The 16,548-nt window shown below is 39.7% G+C and overlaps 1 protein-coding gene across 5 annotated transcripts; it reads right to left on the bottom strand.

Annotated features, from left to right (window-relative positions):
• Positions 1-1,938: 1,938 nt before the first annotated feature.
• Positions 1,939-14,087, bottom strand: DSEL (dermatan sulfate epimerase like). Of its 5 annotated transcripts, XM_054059574.1 has the most exons (3): positions 13,725-13,863; positions 12,844-13,221; positions 1,939-11,811 (listed from the first exon to the last, which is right to left on the bottom strand). In XM_054059574.1, exons 2-3 carry the CDS (start codon positions 12,863-12,865, stop codon positions 8,600-8,602), a joined length of 3,234 nt encoding a protein of 1,077 aa, XP_053915549.1. In that variant the 5' UTR covers positions 12,866-13,221; positions 13,725-13,863; the 3' UTR covers positions 1,939-8,599. The 5 variants fall into 5 exon arrangements, with proteins under 5 accessions (XP_053915549.1, XP_053915546.1, XP_053915545.1 ...); XM_054059571.1 differs by lacking the exon at positions 13,725-13,863 and adding an exon at positions 13,948-14,087 and having other exon boundaries at positions 1,941-13,221; XM_054059570.1 differs by having other exon boundaries at positions 1,941-13,221.
• Between the last annotated feature and the right edge of the window lie 2,461 nt (positions 14,088-16,548).

Here is a 16,548-nt window from a genome sequence, read left to right on the forward strand (position 1 = left end):
AACTATAAATCAAAAAGAAAATTGCCCCTAGATTAATTTCAGAGGCATTAAAGCAATGGTATATATATTAGCTGTTTAAAACTGTACCTTTATGTTATAAACTTCTTAAGGAAGATTCTGCAAAGGATGTTATGAGTCTGTTGCTATGCACAGCCAACTGAACTAAATGCAGATGAAGTAGATTGCTAGGAAACACTTTCAGCATTCTGTGAACAATGAATATCGAGCTCTTTGTTTATTATCTGTTCTGGCTCATTACTAGTTATTCCATTGACTTCATGTGTTAAAGGTATTAAGGCATGGCTATCAGAGAAAGATGGAATATAAATACGTAAGTTTCTTTACACTGAAGTCAACAGGATCATTCATTATGTAAGATTTGCAAATGCACCCTGGAGCAATTTAGAGGTACAGACATACCGTGAAGTGGCAGTAGCTTAAAAAATTCCTAGTATATCTACAAAGCCAGGTTATCTTCATGTAGGCTTGCTTTTTTTCTTTCACCAAATGGAAGGAAATTTGTCTTAACCTAGCTTGCAATTAAAGATGTTTCTAAAGGTTAGTAATTAGATTAATTAGGCTAAGGAATTGTTAAGAGATAGATCCATACTTTTAAAAATCTGATTATGAGACTTGCTTAATCATTACTAACTGATAGTATTCTGACTATCTATAATATGCATGTTTTCACATCACCTCTATTTTGTTTCGCAACAGTGCAGTCAGTTCTTTAATGTAAAACTATTCTTTATTACAGAAGTCAACCTCTCTTTCAAATGCGTTACTAAAGGATGCTGGCAGTGAGAAATCATCAATATTTAACTTATACCCAGCAGGTAAAGCTGCATCCTCTCATTTAAAAGCATCTTTTGCTGCCAATGATGTTGTTAGAGAGCTACACTGGGTAACAACTGTCAAGGTAGAAATTAACACAGCTTGGGAGTACTAAAAAATAGCATTGCTTTGAAGGAAAAAAAAAATCAAAATACATCCAAACAAAAGTTCTTTATAGATGTACAGTTCTGTGAGTACTCTTAGTGTAGCTTGAAACAGACAATGTTCAACTGATCAGTTAGAGTGAATAATAAAGTCTATTGTTCAGGCATTCATAGTGCATGATATGGCAGCTCATTAAGACCTAAATATTCCAACACACGCTTTCAACTCTGTTCTCTTTAGTGGCAAAACATTTTGTTTCTCCCGTTTCTCAGTTCATTTCTGTGTCCCTATCATAGTCCTCTCCAGGTCTGAGATTACATTTCTTGAAATCAAGTGGCATCGCTAGGATGTAATTTATGAAAAAAAGAGACTGGAACATCCTGAAACACAACAGAAGGTTCAAGAAAATATAACAAAACTAACGTTTCAAACAAAGATTCAGAAAACATAGTATAAAACATATTTCTAGGCAAGCTGTAGGATGGAAACATAAAAACGTCTATAAAAGCTCCTAAGAAAATGAAAGCAACCTCTCTCTTAGAAAAGCAATTAAGAGTGAAAATACTTATGCTTTCACAAAAACAAGCATGCATTTATTACCCCTGACAGCTTGCCTTTTATTACATTCTTGGTATTAGTTTCCTCTAAGCTTCATACGTTGGATTTATACACTTTAAATAATCTTTCGGAAAATAGCTGAAGACAAATACTGTCAAAGAATTTGCAATAGACAGCAACATTTGTTTACACCACATCTTGTTGCTTTTATCAGAACAGGCGTTTTCCACACAACTGCCCCAAAAGCCAAAGTTGGGCTCTAGATTCAGGTTAAAAAAAAATTACTTGTGAGAGCACAGTGACAAGACCTAGGATGAGGTACGAAGGAAAATCACATACTGCCCACCAACTGCAAAATAATTCAGCAGCCACTAACGGAGAAGTCACAGGGCTAAAACCCCCAACCTCCCCCCTAAAAAAACCCCAAACTCAACAACAAAACCCCCCAAAAACATGAAAACAAAACAAAGCAACCCCCTCCAAAAAATTATTAAACCTATTTAACAGCTAAATATTATCAAGACTTAAAAACACGTAAACCTTTGCTTTACAACATGCTGAAGTTCACAGGAGAGAACCAGATCTTCTTGCTCTTATGTTTGACGAATATCCTAAGCACCTTCCGCTAAATTAAATGAACAATAATAACAAAAAAATCAGTTAGTTAAACCTGCAAAGCTCTTCTGCAGAAAACTAGTTGCAGCACAGATGCACTGTTGCAGTAATACGGATACTGAACTACCTGTACCTCTGCATCTGCCTGTGCCAGCCCACATTCAGTAAGAGAGATCCAGAAGGCTGTAGCTATTCCAGTTAACTTGTTTATGTGCCTTTTAAAGAAAAAAATGAAACACAGTAGAGAACATTCATGGCTGCTGGAACTTACCTACACTGGTAATTTGTTAGGATAGTCTCTGGGCCAGAAACCAGTCTCTGAAAAAATTCCTAGGTATAGTTCAGGAATTAGAAGAGGAACTGTTCTAAATATGCACTTTACGTATAGCTAGTGTTTATAGACTAAGTAACTTAAAAATTATGGATTACACCAGCTGTTCAGTTTCCAGGAACTAAGTAGCAAAGCCCCCTTTTTATTCTGTGAATATAGCTATTTTGTGGTTTTTTACTTACCAGCAAACATACTCACTGTGCATCTGAGGCAAGACAGAATCCAGTCTTGCCATCAATACTTTCTGAAAGATAACAATGGGTCCCTTATTCAAAACAAATAAAACCAGCAATATTTAAAAAATTTAAATACATACACTTGACAACATTACAAAGTTTCTGATATAAGTGGTGGAATAATTTAAGAAGAAAAAAGTATAACACACAAGTACTATTTTACTAAGAATTATTTTATTTTATGCAGGATGTTTCATAAAAATTTGTTTTGACAGTGTATGCATTAGAACAGCTCAGACACAGACGATACATCTTTAAAGCCAAATTCACCCTACTTAATTTGAGGTCTTTCAGTGGACATCTAAGTAAGTCACCCTTGACTTTTGAGGATTTACAAAGAGGTAAGCTATGTCTGATTTACTTTTGAAGGTGACACTCACTTTCCATTGATTTTAGATTGACAAGGCTCCTTACTTAGGTGTAAAAGCTAAATTACCTAATGTGAGAAAGATTAATTCAGTTCACGCTCTTAAACACTACGATACCTTTCTCAGTGAAGACAGTAAACTAAATGTTGAGTTTATTCCAGCATAAATGAAGACTCTTTCAGAAATTTTTCTGTTAGACAGGTGTGAATGAAATCAGACTGTCTTTGTTCTCCTACATCACATATAGCTCTCAGCATATTGTCAGCTCAAAAGATGTATTATTTAATTTCGAAGAGTATAATTTCAGTAATGTGAAACAGCACTTTGCCATTATTTAGTATTTTGAGAGAGCAAAAGATTACCCATTCACATCCTTTGTGGAATAATGTAGATCACATATCAGCAAATTTCTCCTCAATAAAGAAAATCAAAGTTCTGACATTTGAAACTGCTTTGTACATTACTTTGAATAGCTGTTTGTTTCTGTACTTTCTCTTATGAGTTTATAAATTTATCAGACAGCCTGCAGGTAGGTTTGATAAGGGCTACAGACCAATTTATATTTTTTATGTTATTATAATGCATTTTCTTTTTTCATCAAATAACAAGAACAGTAATCTTTCATGATCATTTTTCAGGTATTTACTTGCTGTAATTTCTGCTGTTTTGGAATATTCAGGCGAACTAGATGACAACAGTTTCACGATAGCAGATAATATTTTGGTTCTGTTGAAGTCAATGGCAAAGCAGTTATTGAAGTCAGCAAGGCATCATTCGACTTATGGCCCAGTTCTGAAGAGCTCACAATTTGGAGATTTGATCCGTCACTCATAGTCCATAATATTGCACACTGAAATGCAATGAAATGGGATTTGAGACTTTTATATAGAGTCCTCAGACAAACTCCTCACTCAAAAGACCACTACATTTATGGTGAGATTTAAAGAAAGACTTTAGTCTGAATCAAAGCTAAAAGGTAGTCTGGACAAAGGAAGGAATGTTTATGATGTCCTGTTCATAGAAGAGTTAAGATCTAGTACATAATCTCTTTATGTGTAACTAAAAAGAAACAATTCTGATAAATTACTTCTAAGTCAACTAAATAAATATCACAGTTTCTAATTATAAAATATTCCAACATATGGAACCCAAAACATAGGCCATTTGCAAAGGGGGTAACTTTTGTAACTTACAAAAATATTAAGCTAACATATTTTTATCCTTATTCTCAAATTGTGCAATTCAAATATTTTCAGCAAATGCAGTATTCTACAGTAGATTATGAAAGTTCACGTTCATCAAATAAATAGTGTGTCTAAGACTAATAACAGAAATAATTAACTGTCAGGTGAAGCCAGGACTCCCCTAGCAGTCACATCATTAAATTTCAAGAGCAACTGAAACCATTTCTACAGTTTCAAAAAAAAAATATGATCCATGACTGTAGCTTTACAAGTCAGTTACCAATAATTTCATAAAACCTAAAGTGTATGTTTTGTTTGATTTGCGTTCCAGCACCATCAGAATAGTATTACACTGTCATATGAGTTGTGCCTCATATTTTACATATAATTGAGGATCTTGTACAGAAATTCAGCCCTGGATCTGGCAAATTAACTGCTCAAACACAAATCCAATGAGGACTGCATGCTGACTGCATGCTGAGAAGGTGAAAGGAACCAATCCGACCATGATAACAAGGGTCGTCTCCACAGACACTGCTCCTGGAAAAAAACTACTGGGAGCAATACAGGCACTTAGATATGCTCAGAGACTATAGATTCATGCGATTTGACAGAACGCTGAATGCCAAAAGCCATGTGCATCTCCCCGGGGTCAATGTCACTTAGTTACAAAGTAAGCAAATAACTGAAATGTTTTCTTTGGCGTTTAGTTTTCTTGGGCTTCCAAACATGATTCAGAAATACATGCATTTAAATAAAGCCTGCTTTTTAAAAATACGTCAGCTGACTCATAATTAGTTCAAGCTACAATATAGTACAAATAATTTTCAACATTTAACAGGGGGAGAAAAAGATAAGTTAAATAAAGTACTGAGACTAGTTTTCATGAGCATATTTATGTAAGTGTAACTGAAAGCGCCAGAACACTTTTCAATAGAAAATACCAGAACAGACATGCTTTCCAAAAAGGTCTAACAATTCTCAAATTTTACTGACAATCTTAAACATTATTATATGGAGAAAGGGGAGGTTAATGTCTGTGGCTATATAGTGACCATTCTTCCTCTGGATGATAGTGACACCAGAATTTTGAGGATAAATCTGCATATCCATAAAAATCATTTCATATTATGACATTGCAGTCATATTCTTAATATACAGAACCACATTAGTCTGAACAAGAACACTTGCTTAAGAAAAAAAGAAAATCTCTTTAATGACCAATTTGACTTAATATCAGTACAGACACAAAATTGAAACTTACCCTTTAATACAGAAAATCAGAAGTATTTTTTAGTTTTTGAACACCAGACCTCACTTGCTTCTCCATACCACCAGTGTCGTTTTATGGATGGTGCCACTGAAATTTATTCTACAAAGTCACAGATCTGCATCTTTTAGCAGGCATTCTAATCAGCCATATGCATGTTTATTCAGCTTTCTGTTGTGTCTTGGTTGCTATTCATACAAGTAGAAGGCCACAATCTCAACACAAAGTCATTCAGCCCCATAGCTGGGATTCTACCTGTTTAGTAATAACTTTGGTCAAGTGGTCATGTAACATCATCTAAAACTAAATAAAATGATTATTTGATTGAAAGTTGGAGACTTGCAATAACTTAGGCATTTCTACTCTGTTGTTTTCCAAGACACTACTTTTCCTTTTACATATTTTTAGCATAATGATTATAACGCACTTGCCCTCACGAGATTTAAAAACAATGAACAGAGTTTTCTTCTACATTTTTACATTTGTATAAGGAACATACAATGCAATGAAATCCGAATAACTGGTTATGTGTTCTTTGAACTGGGAAAGTACAGTACCCAAAAGAAATAGCTCCTAAATCTTGCATATAATTAATGATAGTAACAATGCTATTATGAGCTTAGTGCATAGAATAACCTGTATTCCAAAAGCAGCACAGATGATGCTCTCAACAAATGATTCTGTCCACTCAAACTCCTCAACAACAAATAGAAAGTTGGTTTAGAGGCTATTGTGACATTCCACATGGCAATTTCAGGAAGGGATTTAAAGGTCTCTTTCTACTTCCACAAATACACAGTATTAATTCTTACTTTCAGCTGCCCTAAAACATCTGACACAGAAAAGTCTTTTTATTTGTTCTGATTCTACAGTGTAAATCCTGGAAATAGAAAGCAAATGGTGAAACTTATTCTGTCAAGTACAGACTGTACAGACATTAATAATTTTTTTCTTTTTTTAACATACATAAAAAGTGGCTTCAGAGAGAAGCAAATTTGAAAGAATGATACTTGAAAACCAAAGTTTCACTAACGTGTCAGTAAATTAACTTGTTTAGCATTTCTTTTAATATGGCATTCCACCTAGTCAGGGGTGAAATCTAGGACTGAAGGGGGAAAAAGCAACTACTGCTAAAAGACAGCTAAGTTATGGTTAGTGAGACCGCAAAATATCAATAGCTTTATTGTGCTAGAGGCCTATTTTGACATACTAATGACTGGCCAAGAAAGCTACTTTTATCTAGGTCATAATGAGATATCACAATGTGCTCCAAAGGATGTGAAATATATGTATGGGAGAGACAAGACAGCAGGGTAAGGCAGGGGCAAAATAGTAAGACTGGAATGAAAGGCAAGAACTCCTTTATATTAAAAAATAGCAAGGGTACCAGTAATTTGTATTGACATCGACTAATGTTTACCATCCAAATAAACAGTAATTATATACATATTTTAATATAAGAAGCTAAAGCTCTGATCTCACCTCCCACAAACCAACTAACGCATATTTCAAGACAATTCCAGTTGTAACAGAAAACAGATGGTAAAATAAACAGATGTCTCCTTGTGATCTGATTTATACGTCTGCAGACGTTTACAATATGCATAGGTTTCCAAAGAAAGCTGAGCAAGTTAAATTGGGAAATGGGAAAATATTTTCTTAATGGCCATGCATAAGCAAGGAGTGTGACTGAAGAAAATAAGCTGTGACAAAGACACATCTATCCTATCAAGCTTATCTGTTCCCAAACCAACATCATATTACAGTACCATGTTAAAGAAACGCTAATCATGATAAAAATCAGACAACTTTGGAAATAGTTTACTGCAACAAAACATCACTCAAATGTCAGGTGGCGGAGCGATGGGTGATTTTCAGATTCCCCCGCTCTCTGAAAGAAGACCTGAGGTTAGCAATGGTTGTCCTTCAGAAATTCATTACACAGAAAGGCAAAACATTCATCAGTAACACAGACTTGGGGATTTATTTAAAATCTTCTAATCTCAGATTGCCATTTTAAGCAGACATCAACAATAAACCATTGACAATGACATCAAATATTTGCATTGGTCTCGGTGAAACTATGCACAATAATCAGCTGAGAAATGTGTTAAAACAAGGAAGGATGGAAGAGTCTCACTCAAAGAGTGAAAATCCTTGCAGAACCTCTCAGACAAGAGGTACAGGGTAAAGCAAGGAGCCAAGACATTAACAACCTTCAAAATTAAGTTAGGTTGAGGCAGGGCAAAACTATACAAAGTCTTCTCCAAATTTAACTCTTCATTTGGGACACCGTGTTGGTTACTTAGACTTTGTTCCATTTCTTTTTCTCGTGACAGTCTACTCCAGGCTCGCAAAGGGCACCACATTGTCAGGCATGGAGGATCGAGTCTCCTCTTTTGTCAAAGCACAAACCCCAACTTCAGTGACACATTTCTGAGCTGAAGGAACTATATTCTATAATGACAGGGCCTGTTGAGACCGTAAATAAGGAATTAGATTCACTCATGTGTTCTGACTCTTCCCTCCTGCTGAAGGGATGCTGAACAGACTTAAATCTAAGCTTATGTTTATTTTGCACCACTACAGTGACCAGTGCGAAACAGACAAAATGCATTAGTAAACCTGTCCAAAGGGGCTAATTATCACCATTGGGAACTGGACTAGTTTAACCAGTTGAATTTCACATAAGCAGTCATACAATCATCAGATGGTAAATACTTTCAGGAATTGACCACTTGGGCTGGAGTGAAGCTGTTGAGCTAGAGGTGAAAAGCTCCATATTCTATTACTAAACCCCTGAGCTATAGAGTCCCCAGCTGGTAGCTCTACAAAGGTTCACACAGGTTTTTTTTTTGAAAGGCAGCAAAAGTAGTTGCAACATCTTTTAAAAAACATATCAAAACAAAAAAACTCCATCAAAACAAAAAACAAAACAACCACCTCACAGCTGCAGGAACAACTATCATTTTTCTTAAAATAATCTCTCTGAGAGTAGCACTGTACACATTTTACAAGAATAAACAAAATTCTTTAATATTTATTCACAAATCGGGAGCCAGAGATCGTTAGTGCAAATTTCTGCTGACCGGCAGCATTTACTCTACAAACTTTGGGTATCCTAAGTGGTCCATTAGAGAACAACAGATATCTTCAATCTGTCTAATCTCTTCATTGGGCATGTTTTGTTTCCAGGCATGAATGCTACTTGGTGAAATTTCCCCTTCATAAGGAAGATAGAAAAGACTGGTGGAAGTGGCAAATAATATTTGGTTTAAGCTAGCAGGAGAAAGAGGAATACCAAGAAAGGCAAAAATTGTTTCAGCCGTCTTCTGAGGAAAGCTCACAATATCTTCAAACTTGACCAACTGATAGTTTGTTGGCAGCAAGTCCCCATTTATTCTCAGTGCTGCTGCTGTGTTTGCTAACCATAAATAGGACAATATAGAAACAGCATTTGAATTTGAATTTGAAAGTTCTTTTCTTAGTGATTCATATTCAAAGGCATAGCCTTCATTTAAACTACATTTTCCTTTACCGTTCTGCAGTTTAAACATTGCAGCCAAGTGTTGTGGAACATTTTTCAAGGAATAAAGGCTTGGCTTATTCTTGTACAACATTGAATAGATCCATGCCCGTGGGTCTCTTACTACATATAATGCTCTCATTGATGGTCCTAGGATTTCCTGAAAGAAGGGAAGCTTTAGTGTCCAGCTCCCGCTACTTAAACTAAGCACAGGTCGTGCATTCGGGTAATAGTTGAGATGTCTTCTCAGTTCTCTAATATATTCAGCATCTTTATCTTGACTCCCTCTTGCCCTGCTTCTTTGCTCTGACAAAGATTCTCTCTTTCTGGATCTTTTCTTTTTGTCCTTGCTTATGGCAGAATGCTGAGCAATTTTACTTTTGCTGGCTTCATATAAATGAATGTTTTGTAAATGTAACTTTGTGTCTCGAACTAGAGATTGAAGCCACCCTTGGATAAGACGAAAATGACCATTCTGGACATGAGAAACCTTCCATTCACATGGATCTACAAAGGAATTAATTCCAAATTCAGTTTCAGGAATTTCAAGATAGGGTGTAGGTATCCTGATGTATAAGAAGTCACTGCTATTGAAAAACAGCTGTTTTAAAATTTCTGCACCAGAAGTGGGAAGTGAAGTAATGATAACATCTGGTAAAACAACAGGGTTTCCTTCTAATTGTTTGGCTTTATTGCTTTTATCATGTTCTAGTCTTGTCATGTCACCGTTCCATTTTGCACAGATGGGCTGAGTACACGTGCTCCACACATCCACCAATTCAATAATCCACAGTGTAACAACCAGTATCAGGATCCAACGCAATATTTTACTGAAGGATATGTAAAACCGCCAGTGAAAAGCCAGTATGATCAAACTAACACCCAAAACTAAACCTGCAATTATGTTTACTTTGAATCCAAACGGGAAAATTATCCTCATATTTTGTATCCGTTTTTCCACAGATTCAGTACCTAGAGCAAACTTAGTCACTTTGTTTTCATGGACTACTTTGGCAAAACCACCAAATCCCAAATAATCGAATCTTGTCTTTAAATTCTGATATTCAGTCACAACAGAGATGGTATTTTCAGTGTTGTTGACACTGAGTGAAATCTGAAATCCAGATTTTGCATTGTCTATGAGTCTGCAGTTAGAAACATTGACGTATGGGCCATAGAAAAGGTAAACAATCCTTGTAAGTGTGTTTTTCATTGGAAAGGTAACATTTACAAACTGAGTCCATCGTTTTTTGAATTCAGCAGCTTGTTCTGCCTCCTGTATCCTAGCAACAGGACTACTCCCATGATGGTCAAACCAAAACATCTTGTAGTGGGCATCCCACACATCCATCATAGCTCCATTGTATTTGTTCTTAAATTTATACGGTATGTATTTAAAATCAATATCAAGGTTATGAAAAAAGGCACTGACAGAATTAACAGGAGAGTCTTCCTCCTTCTCAATATGGTCTACTACTAATAATGTCTGAGAATTTAAGAGCAGCAAAATGCGATACACACTTTTCAATTTCATTGCTGATGTGTAAGCAGATACCGCCTCACCACTCACAAACATCATGTCTCCAGCCTGGGAGGCTGTTATAATTTCTCCAGCTGAGTCTCCAACCTCATCACCAATCCACTTCAGCCATTGGGCACACTCGCCAAGCTGTCCCTCCCAAGGCTGGTTGCACTGGCTCGTAGGAGATGGAGCGAAGACCAAGACATTGTTCAGGTGGCTGAGTTTAGGTCCATAAAGAGCCTCAGACACAAACACCTGTCCATTGGGAGCAAAAGTGAAAGAGTTCTGATCAGGATGTTCATGTCCCGGATTGAAACTTCTCCACCCATCAATCCAGGCATATGGTTGAAAGTGAACAATATCGTAGACAGCACGTCCACCAAGTTTTCCAGACTTAAAGGACACAAAAGTGTTTGTTTGACTGTTTGGCAATCCAGCCCCGTAAGTGACTACTCCCCAGTTAGGAAACACGTGCATTTTAGCAGTACCATAGTCAGGAGGCGGCTGAGGACTGATTTCAGCAGCATACCATATAAATTCAGTGTGCAGTGTGCTCCACCTCTGTGCAGTGGACGGCACCATTGGCCCGTCCTTGGGTCTATGTTTTCTAATCTGCTGTGCCAGCCAGTTGCCAGCTCCATTCTTCATGATAAATTTATCCAAGAAAACTAGTTGGCTCTCAGGACCATAAAACCAGTTGTAATTAGAATCTGCTATGCCCACAGTCCTCTGAAAGCCCGGTAACAGGGTGGCATAGTAAAACCAAAAGTGCATTTTGAGCCAGTTATTATCCAAGTTGTTAATACCAAAGTGGCGCTGGGCTAGGAAAACATACTGGGTTACTGACTTGGATGTGTAACTCCCATAAGCCACTCCCTCATCCAGAGAACCGTCTACAATATGATTGAGCAGAAACATTGCTTTCTCCATCACCTCAACAACAGTGTGCTTCCAAATATTTGCCTGATTTCCTTTGTCTACGCCTGCAACTAAAGCCCCAATAAGCAAAGCAAGCATATTGGTTGCTTGGTGATTATGGAGAAGCTGCTTTCCCCAGGAACGAATCTTTGAGTACTCATACATTTCCTCACTTACAGACCATATCTTCTCCAGGTATTTTTGCCTTCTCTCATTTTCCAGTGAATTATACAGGAAGTCAAAAGCAGTGGCGAATCCTGTTAGGGAGTGACCAAGTGGCACTTCATCTCCAGGTGCATTCTCAACCAACCAGTTCTCGTAGCCAGACATCCTATCCATATATTCTAGGGCAAAATCAAACGCAGCTTTATCTTCGGGGCATAACAAACAATAAAATGCTAGAGTTGGCAGATTGTTACCGTAAATCTCATTCCACTTCGCAGCAAAATCAACATGCTTGGGTGGAGGTAGGTAGTATAATGGATTAGATAGCATAACCGTCACTGCACTTCTAATGGCCCTAAATAGATGAGAATGGCTCGTATGAGCCTTCTGCCTTAGTGCTGGGACATCTTCAGCATCAAAATACAAGCTTGGATGAAGAACTGTTTTTTTCAGCTTCTGCTCAGAACTAAGACCTTCAAGTTGCTGTTTTTCATATTGATCTACATTTTCTACGAAAGTCACCCAGTCAGAGTAATTGCTCACAGATTCTTCAAAAGTAAAGACAGCAAACATCATTAATGCTAGAAATAAAGTATGCCCCGTGAACATCAGAGCCATGATCCATTAGACAGCTCCTCTTCCCCAGGCATGCATTTCCTAGCTAAGCAGCGTTCAGATATCAGACTTTGTTCCAATTAATAAAAAAATTAACATCTTAAGGCATATTTTTAGGCAAAAAATACTTAGCATGTACTGTGCATTCTAACAGATACTCAGATTACTTACAATCTGAGCTGCCATATAGAAATAACAAGGCTGTCAAAAACTTAAATCTCAGGAGCCTTGTCTGTTCACACTTTTCTCAAACACAACACTACAGCATAAATACTAAAATTAGAAAAAAAGTAAAATCTCTAAGATATGCATATAAAACACAGGTTGACAATACACAGTAACAGACTGAAACACTCTCCTTTGACAACTTGAAAAACCTGACTTGAAAAAAGGAATCAAAGTCATACATTCACTTTTTCAAAAAGCTATCAATCAGGTCAAATTCCACCTCCAGAGCTGACAAACACTCCACTAATCACAAATTTATATAATTTATTTGAAACAATGTGTTGTATTGGATGAAATAGGGAATTTCCAGCACTTGGAAAAAAGGCTCCCTAACTGAAGCTATTGCCTTCAGCCTTCCCCTATCTCACCTTGTATACACAGTCTTTCCATCTTTCTCTTTTGGGACTCATGGAAGAGTAGGAAGGCAAAAAATTAATAAAAAAATTAAAATCAACATAGGTCCTCCATTAGCTCCTTTTGATGAAACTGCAGTGCTTTTCCCACTATTCCCCTCTGCTTGTGAAACGTATGTCTGAATTAATAGTCAGAGAATATTGACATATTTTCAAGTCTTCTTTCATCTTATCTTCAGCCAACGATGCCCAAACTTTGCCTCAGTGATTCAGATAATCCTGCTCCTCCCATTACGAAGCAAACGGAAAACACGTGAAAGGCGCAGAAAGCCAACATTTTTCTGCTAAAAGAGTAGTTTCAGTTTTCTTGCCACTTCGCATAGTTGGTTCTCTCTGTGGAAACAAACAAAAGTTCTCTGAGGCTCTGTAAGAGTCAGAACATCGAAAGTACTTTAAGAGATCACAAAGTATTGATAACTTCTCGGGAAAGATGAGAGTTATTACAACTTTTTTTTTTTTTAAAGAAATAAAGTAAAAAGAAGCATTTTCAAAATTTACAGCTATTCTTTTATAGAAATGAAGTAAAAAGAAACATTTTCAAAATTTACAACTTTGCTTTTATAGAAATGAAGTAAAAAGAAGCATTGTCAAAATTTACAACTTTTCTTTCATAGAAATTAAGTAAAAAGAACCATTTCCAAAGTTCCACAATGTATCTCCGACAACTTCAGTTCAGTACCGGCTACTTAAGCGTATTTCAGTTCACCTTTTGCTGCGCGACTACGAGGCCTTAGGGCACGTTTTCCCGTGACGATACCGAGAAAATTAATCTGAAAGGCGTTACCAAAATTAGACGGAGCTCAAAACAACGGATAAACACACCGACAGACGCGTACCTCCAGCCGCGGCGCGGTCCTGCCCGCGGCACGAAGGCGTGTTCGTCCGTGGCGGCAGAGCGCCCGCCCCCCGCGCCGGGAGGGACGCGGAGCGGCCAGCAGAGGGCGCCCGCCCGCCGCCGCGTTGCCCTCCGCGCCGCCCCGGGGCCGCACAACTTGAACTCAAGTTTCGGCGGCGGCGACGACGGGCGCGCCCCGCGACCCCGAGCGACTCCAGCCTTACCGCGGGGAGCCGGGGCGGCGTGGCTCTCCAGCCCCGAGCCGGGGGGGGATGCGGGCGGCGGCAGCTCCGCTCGGGTGGTCCGGGCTGGGTCCGGCTCCGGTCCCCTTACCCCGCCGCCTTCCCACCCGGGCTGGCCGCAACTTCGACCTCCGCCGGCAGATGCGGATGGCGGGGGAGACGCGGCGGCGAAGCGAACTCGCAGGGATGTCGCGCCGGAGGGGCGGGAAGGGGAGGAGGAGGCGGCGGGGGGATGTGCCGATGCTCCGCGCTCCGCTCCGGGGGCGGGCGGGCTCCCCGCTGCTCCGCTTCCCTGCGGCTGCGTCGAGCCGCTCCCCAGCCCAGCCCGGCTCCCGGCTCCGGCGGCCGAGCCCGGGGGCAGGGCCCGGAGCGGCGGGGGCGGCGGGGGGAGGCGGGGCCGAGCGGGTGCTGCCCCGAGGCCGCGGGGAGGGGCGGGCTCTCGGTGCGAGCGAAGGGGCCGCGGGGAGTCGCCCCCGTGGCGGCGGCGGCGGCGAGCGGGGCTGGGCGGGAGCCGCCTCTCCCGCGGGCAGCAACTTTGGGAGCGTGGAATCGATACCGAGCGGCGCCTGCGGCTCGGAAACCGCGGGGACGCGCCGCCTCTGCTTGATAGAGCGCTCAGTCCTTGTAACTACCTCTCCCTCGCAGCCGCTTCGGTTTGACGCTGTGCGTTAAAATAGCTCTCACGCAGCTTCAGCCGAAGCCTTTGGAAGTAAAACATAAAGCTGTAACGAGGTGTAAAAACCTCTGCCCTTCCGCGCCTTCGCGGTCGGCGGTGCGGTGAGGGGCGCGCCGGGTGCCCGTGCTCCGGCCGCGGCGGAATTCGGGAGGTGTAACGGCGTTCCCGGTTTTGTATCCCGGCTTGTATTGCCGGTGGTGGCTTTCCCAGCCTGGTTTTATAAGCTGCCTGATGTAATACCAAGATATTCTTTAGTAGTAAGTGTGCTGGAGGAGAGGAGAGGAGAGGAGAGGAGAGGAGAGGAGAGGAGAGGAGAGGGAGAGGAGAGGGAGAGGAGAGGGAGAGGAGAGGGAGAGGAGAGGGAGAGGAGAGGGAGAGGAGAGGGAGAGGAGAGGAGAGGGAGAGGAGAGGAGAGGAGAGGAGAGGAGAGGAGAGGAGAGGAGAGGAGAGGAGAGGAGAGGAGAGGAGAGGAGAGGAGAGGAGAGGAGAGGAGAGGAGAGGAGAGGAGAGGAGAGGATGGGAGATTTTTTACGTTCGTCACCAATTGCCATGTTTATATTTTCCCATGCATAACCTATATTCTTGACTTTTCTATGCCCCCCCATATCTGAGAAAATACAGTTGCATAGTTAAGTATTTCTTAAGCTACTCCATGTATAACTATCTTGAAATGAATATATGAATATATAATCGTCATACATTACAGATACTGATTCTGTTTCTTTGTGCTATGGAGAGCACCTTAGAAGGCTTAAATTATTAAATTATGCACGTTTCCATCAATGATGAACTACGTCTGGAACCATCCTAATCTTTCAGATGTGCCCCATGGACTTGGCTTAAGAGGGAAAAATACTGATTATTGCCTGGATCATATCTTCCCATCAGAAGACATTTGCATAATGACGAAAGATCAGCACATAATTCCGTGACCTTGAATCCATTAAAATTCTGCCTTTTAATGGTACTGGGGAAGTTATTCCAAGAGGAGAGCAAAGGGAAACATAAAGCAACAATAGAGGCCACATTCTTCTTTTAAGTCAGTAGAAACTGAGTGCAAATCACTACAAATGAAAGCTTCCCAAATCTTTTTCCCTTTATTCCCGTTGCACGCTTCACTGTACCCATAATGTTTCTCCCAAGGCTGACCCATTCTGGAACATACCGAAGTCTCAGAGAAAGACTTCTCCCGTAAGTTATCTGGTAATTCTGAATGAGGAGAACGTTTGGAGGACTTAGGTTAGGTTAAAAACAAGAGTAAAGCTCTTGCAAAATCCCGTCTCGCTGTCTGGGTGTTGTCATGAGATCGTTACGTACACTGTGTTCAATTGCAGTGTTATATTTGTGAAGAAGCATGAAAATGAATTATTGGCTGGCCCTATGCATTCACAGATGATACCATCTTGACAAAGTCTTATTTATAAGGCATTAAAGGCATTTGTAAGGCATTTCACTTTTTCTGCAGAAGCTCTTTCACATTATCAAAACACACTGGCAGAATACTTACTGCTAATTTTCTAGTAAGTCAATTGCAAAGAAAGAGCATCCTTAACCATGTGTGATTTAAACCAGTATAGGCTACTTGCTTTCTGCCATTTTCAAGTCATTGAAAAAAAACCCAAACAAACCCAAAGCCCTAAATAATAATAGTGTTAAAACTAGTATTCAATTATTTTGCTCTTAATTTTCGATAGTCAGCAGAGACCCATAATTACTGTACTACAACAACAAACCGTATACCTCATGAGTTCAACTGGTATCCAGGAGAAACGATTAAGTGAAGTAAACTTCAAAGGAGTTGGATTAAGGTAATTAGAAATAGTGACTGGGTTGTAACCAGCTCTTTTGCATAAAATGAGCCTGAATTGCATTGGCATTCTGCCTTCCTTGGTTACAATGTGGTCAGT

This window comes from Cuculus canorus, chromosome 2 (genome assembly GCF_017976375.1).
Source record: "Cuculus canorus isolate bCucCan1 chromosome 2, bCucCan1.pri, whole genome shotgun sequence".
NCBI lineage: Eukaryota > Metazoa > Chordata > Aves > Cuculiformes > Cuculidae > Cuculus > Cuculus canorus.

Bases quoted from the DNA above. Each gene is read 5' to 3' on its own strand.
- DSEL (XM_054059571.1), bottom strand. From the start codon at position 12,250: ATGGCTCTGATGTTCACGGGGCATACTTTATTTCTAGCATTAATGATG.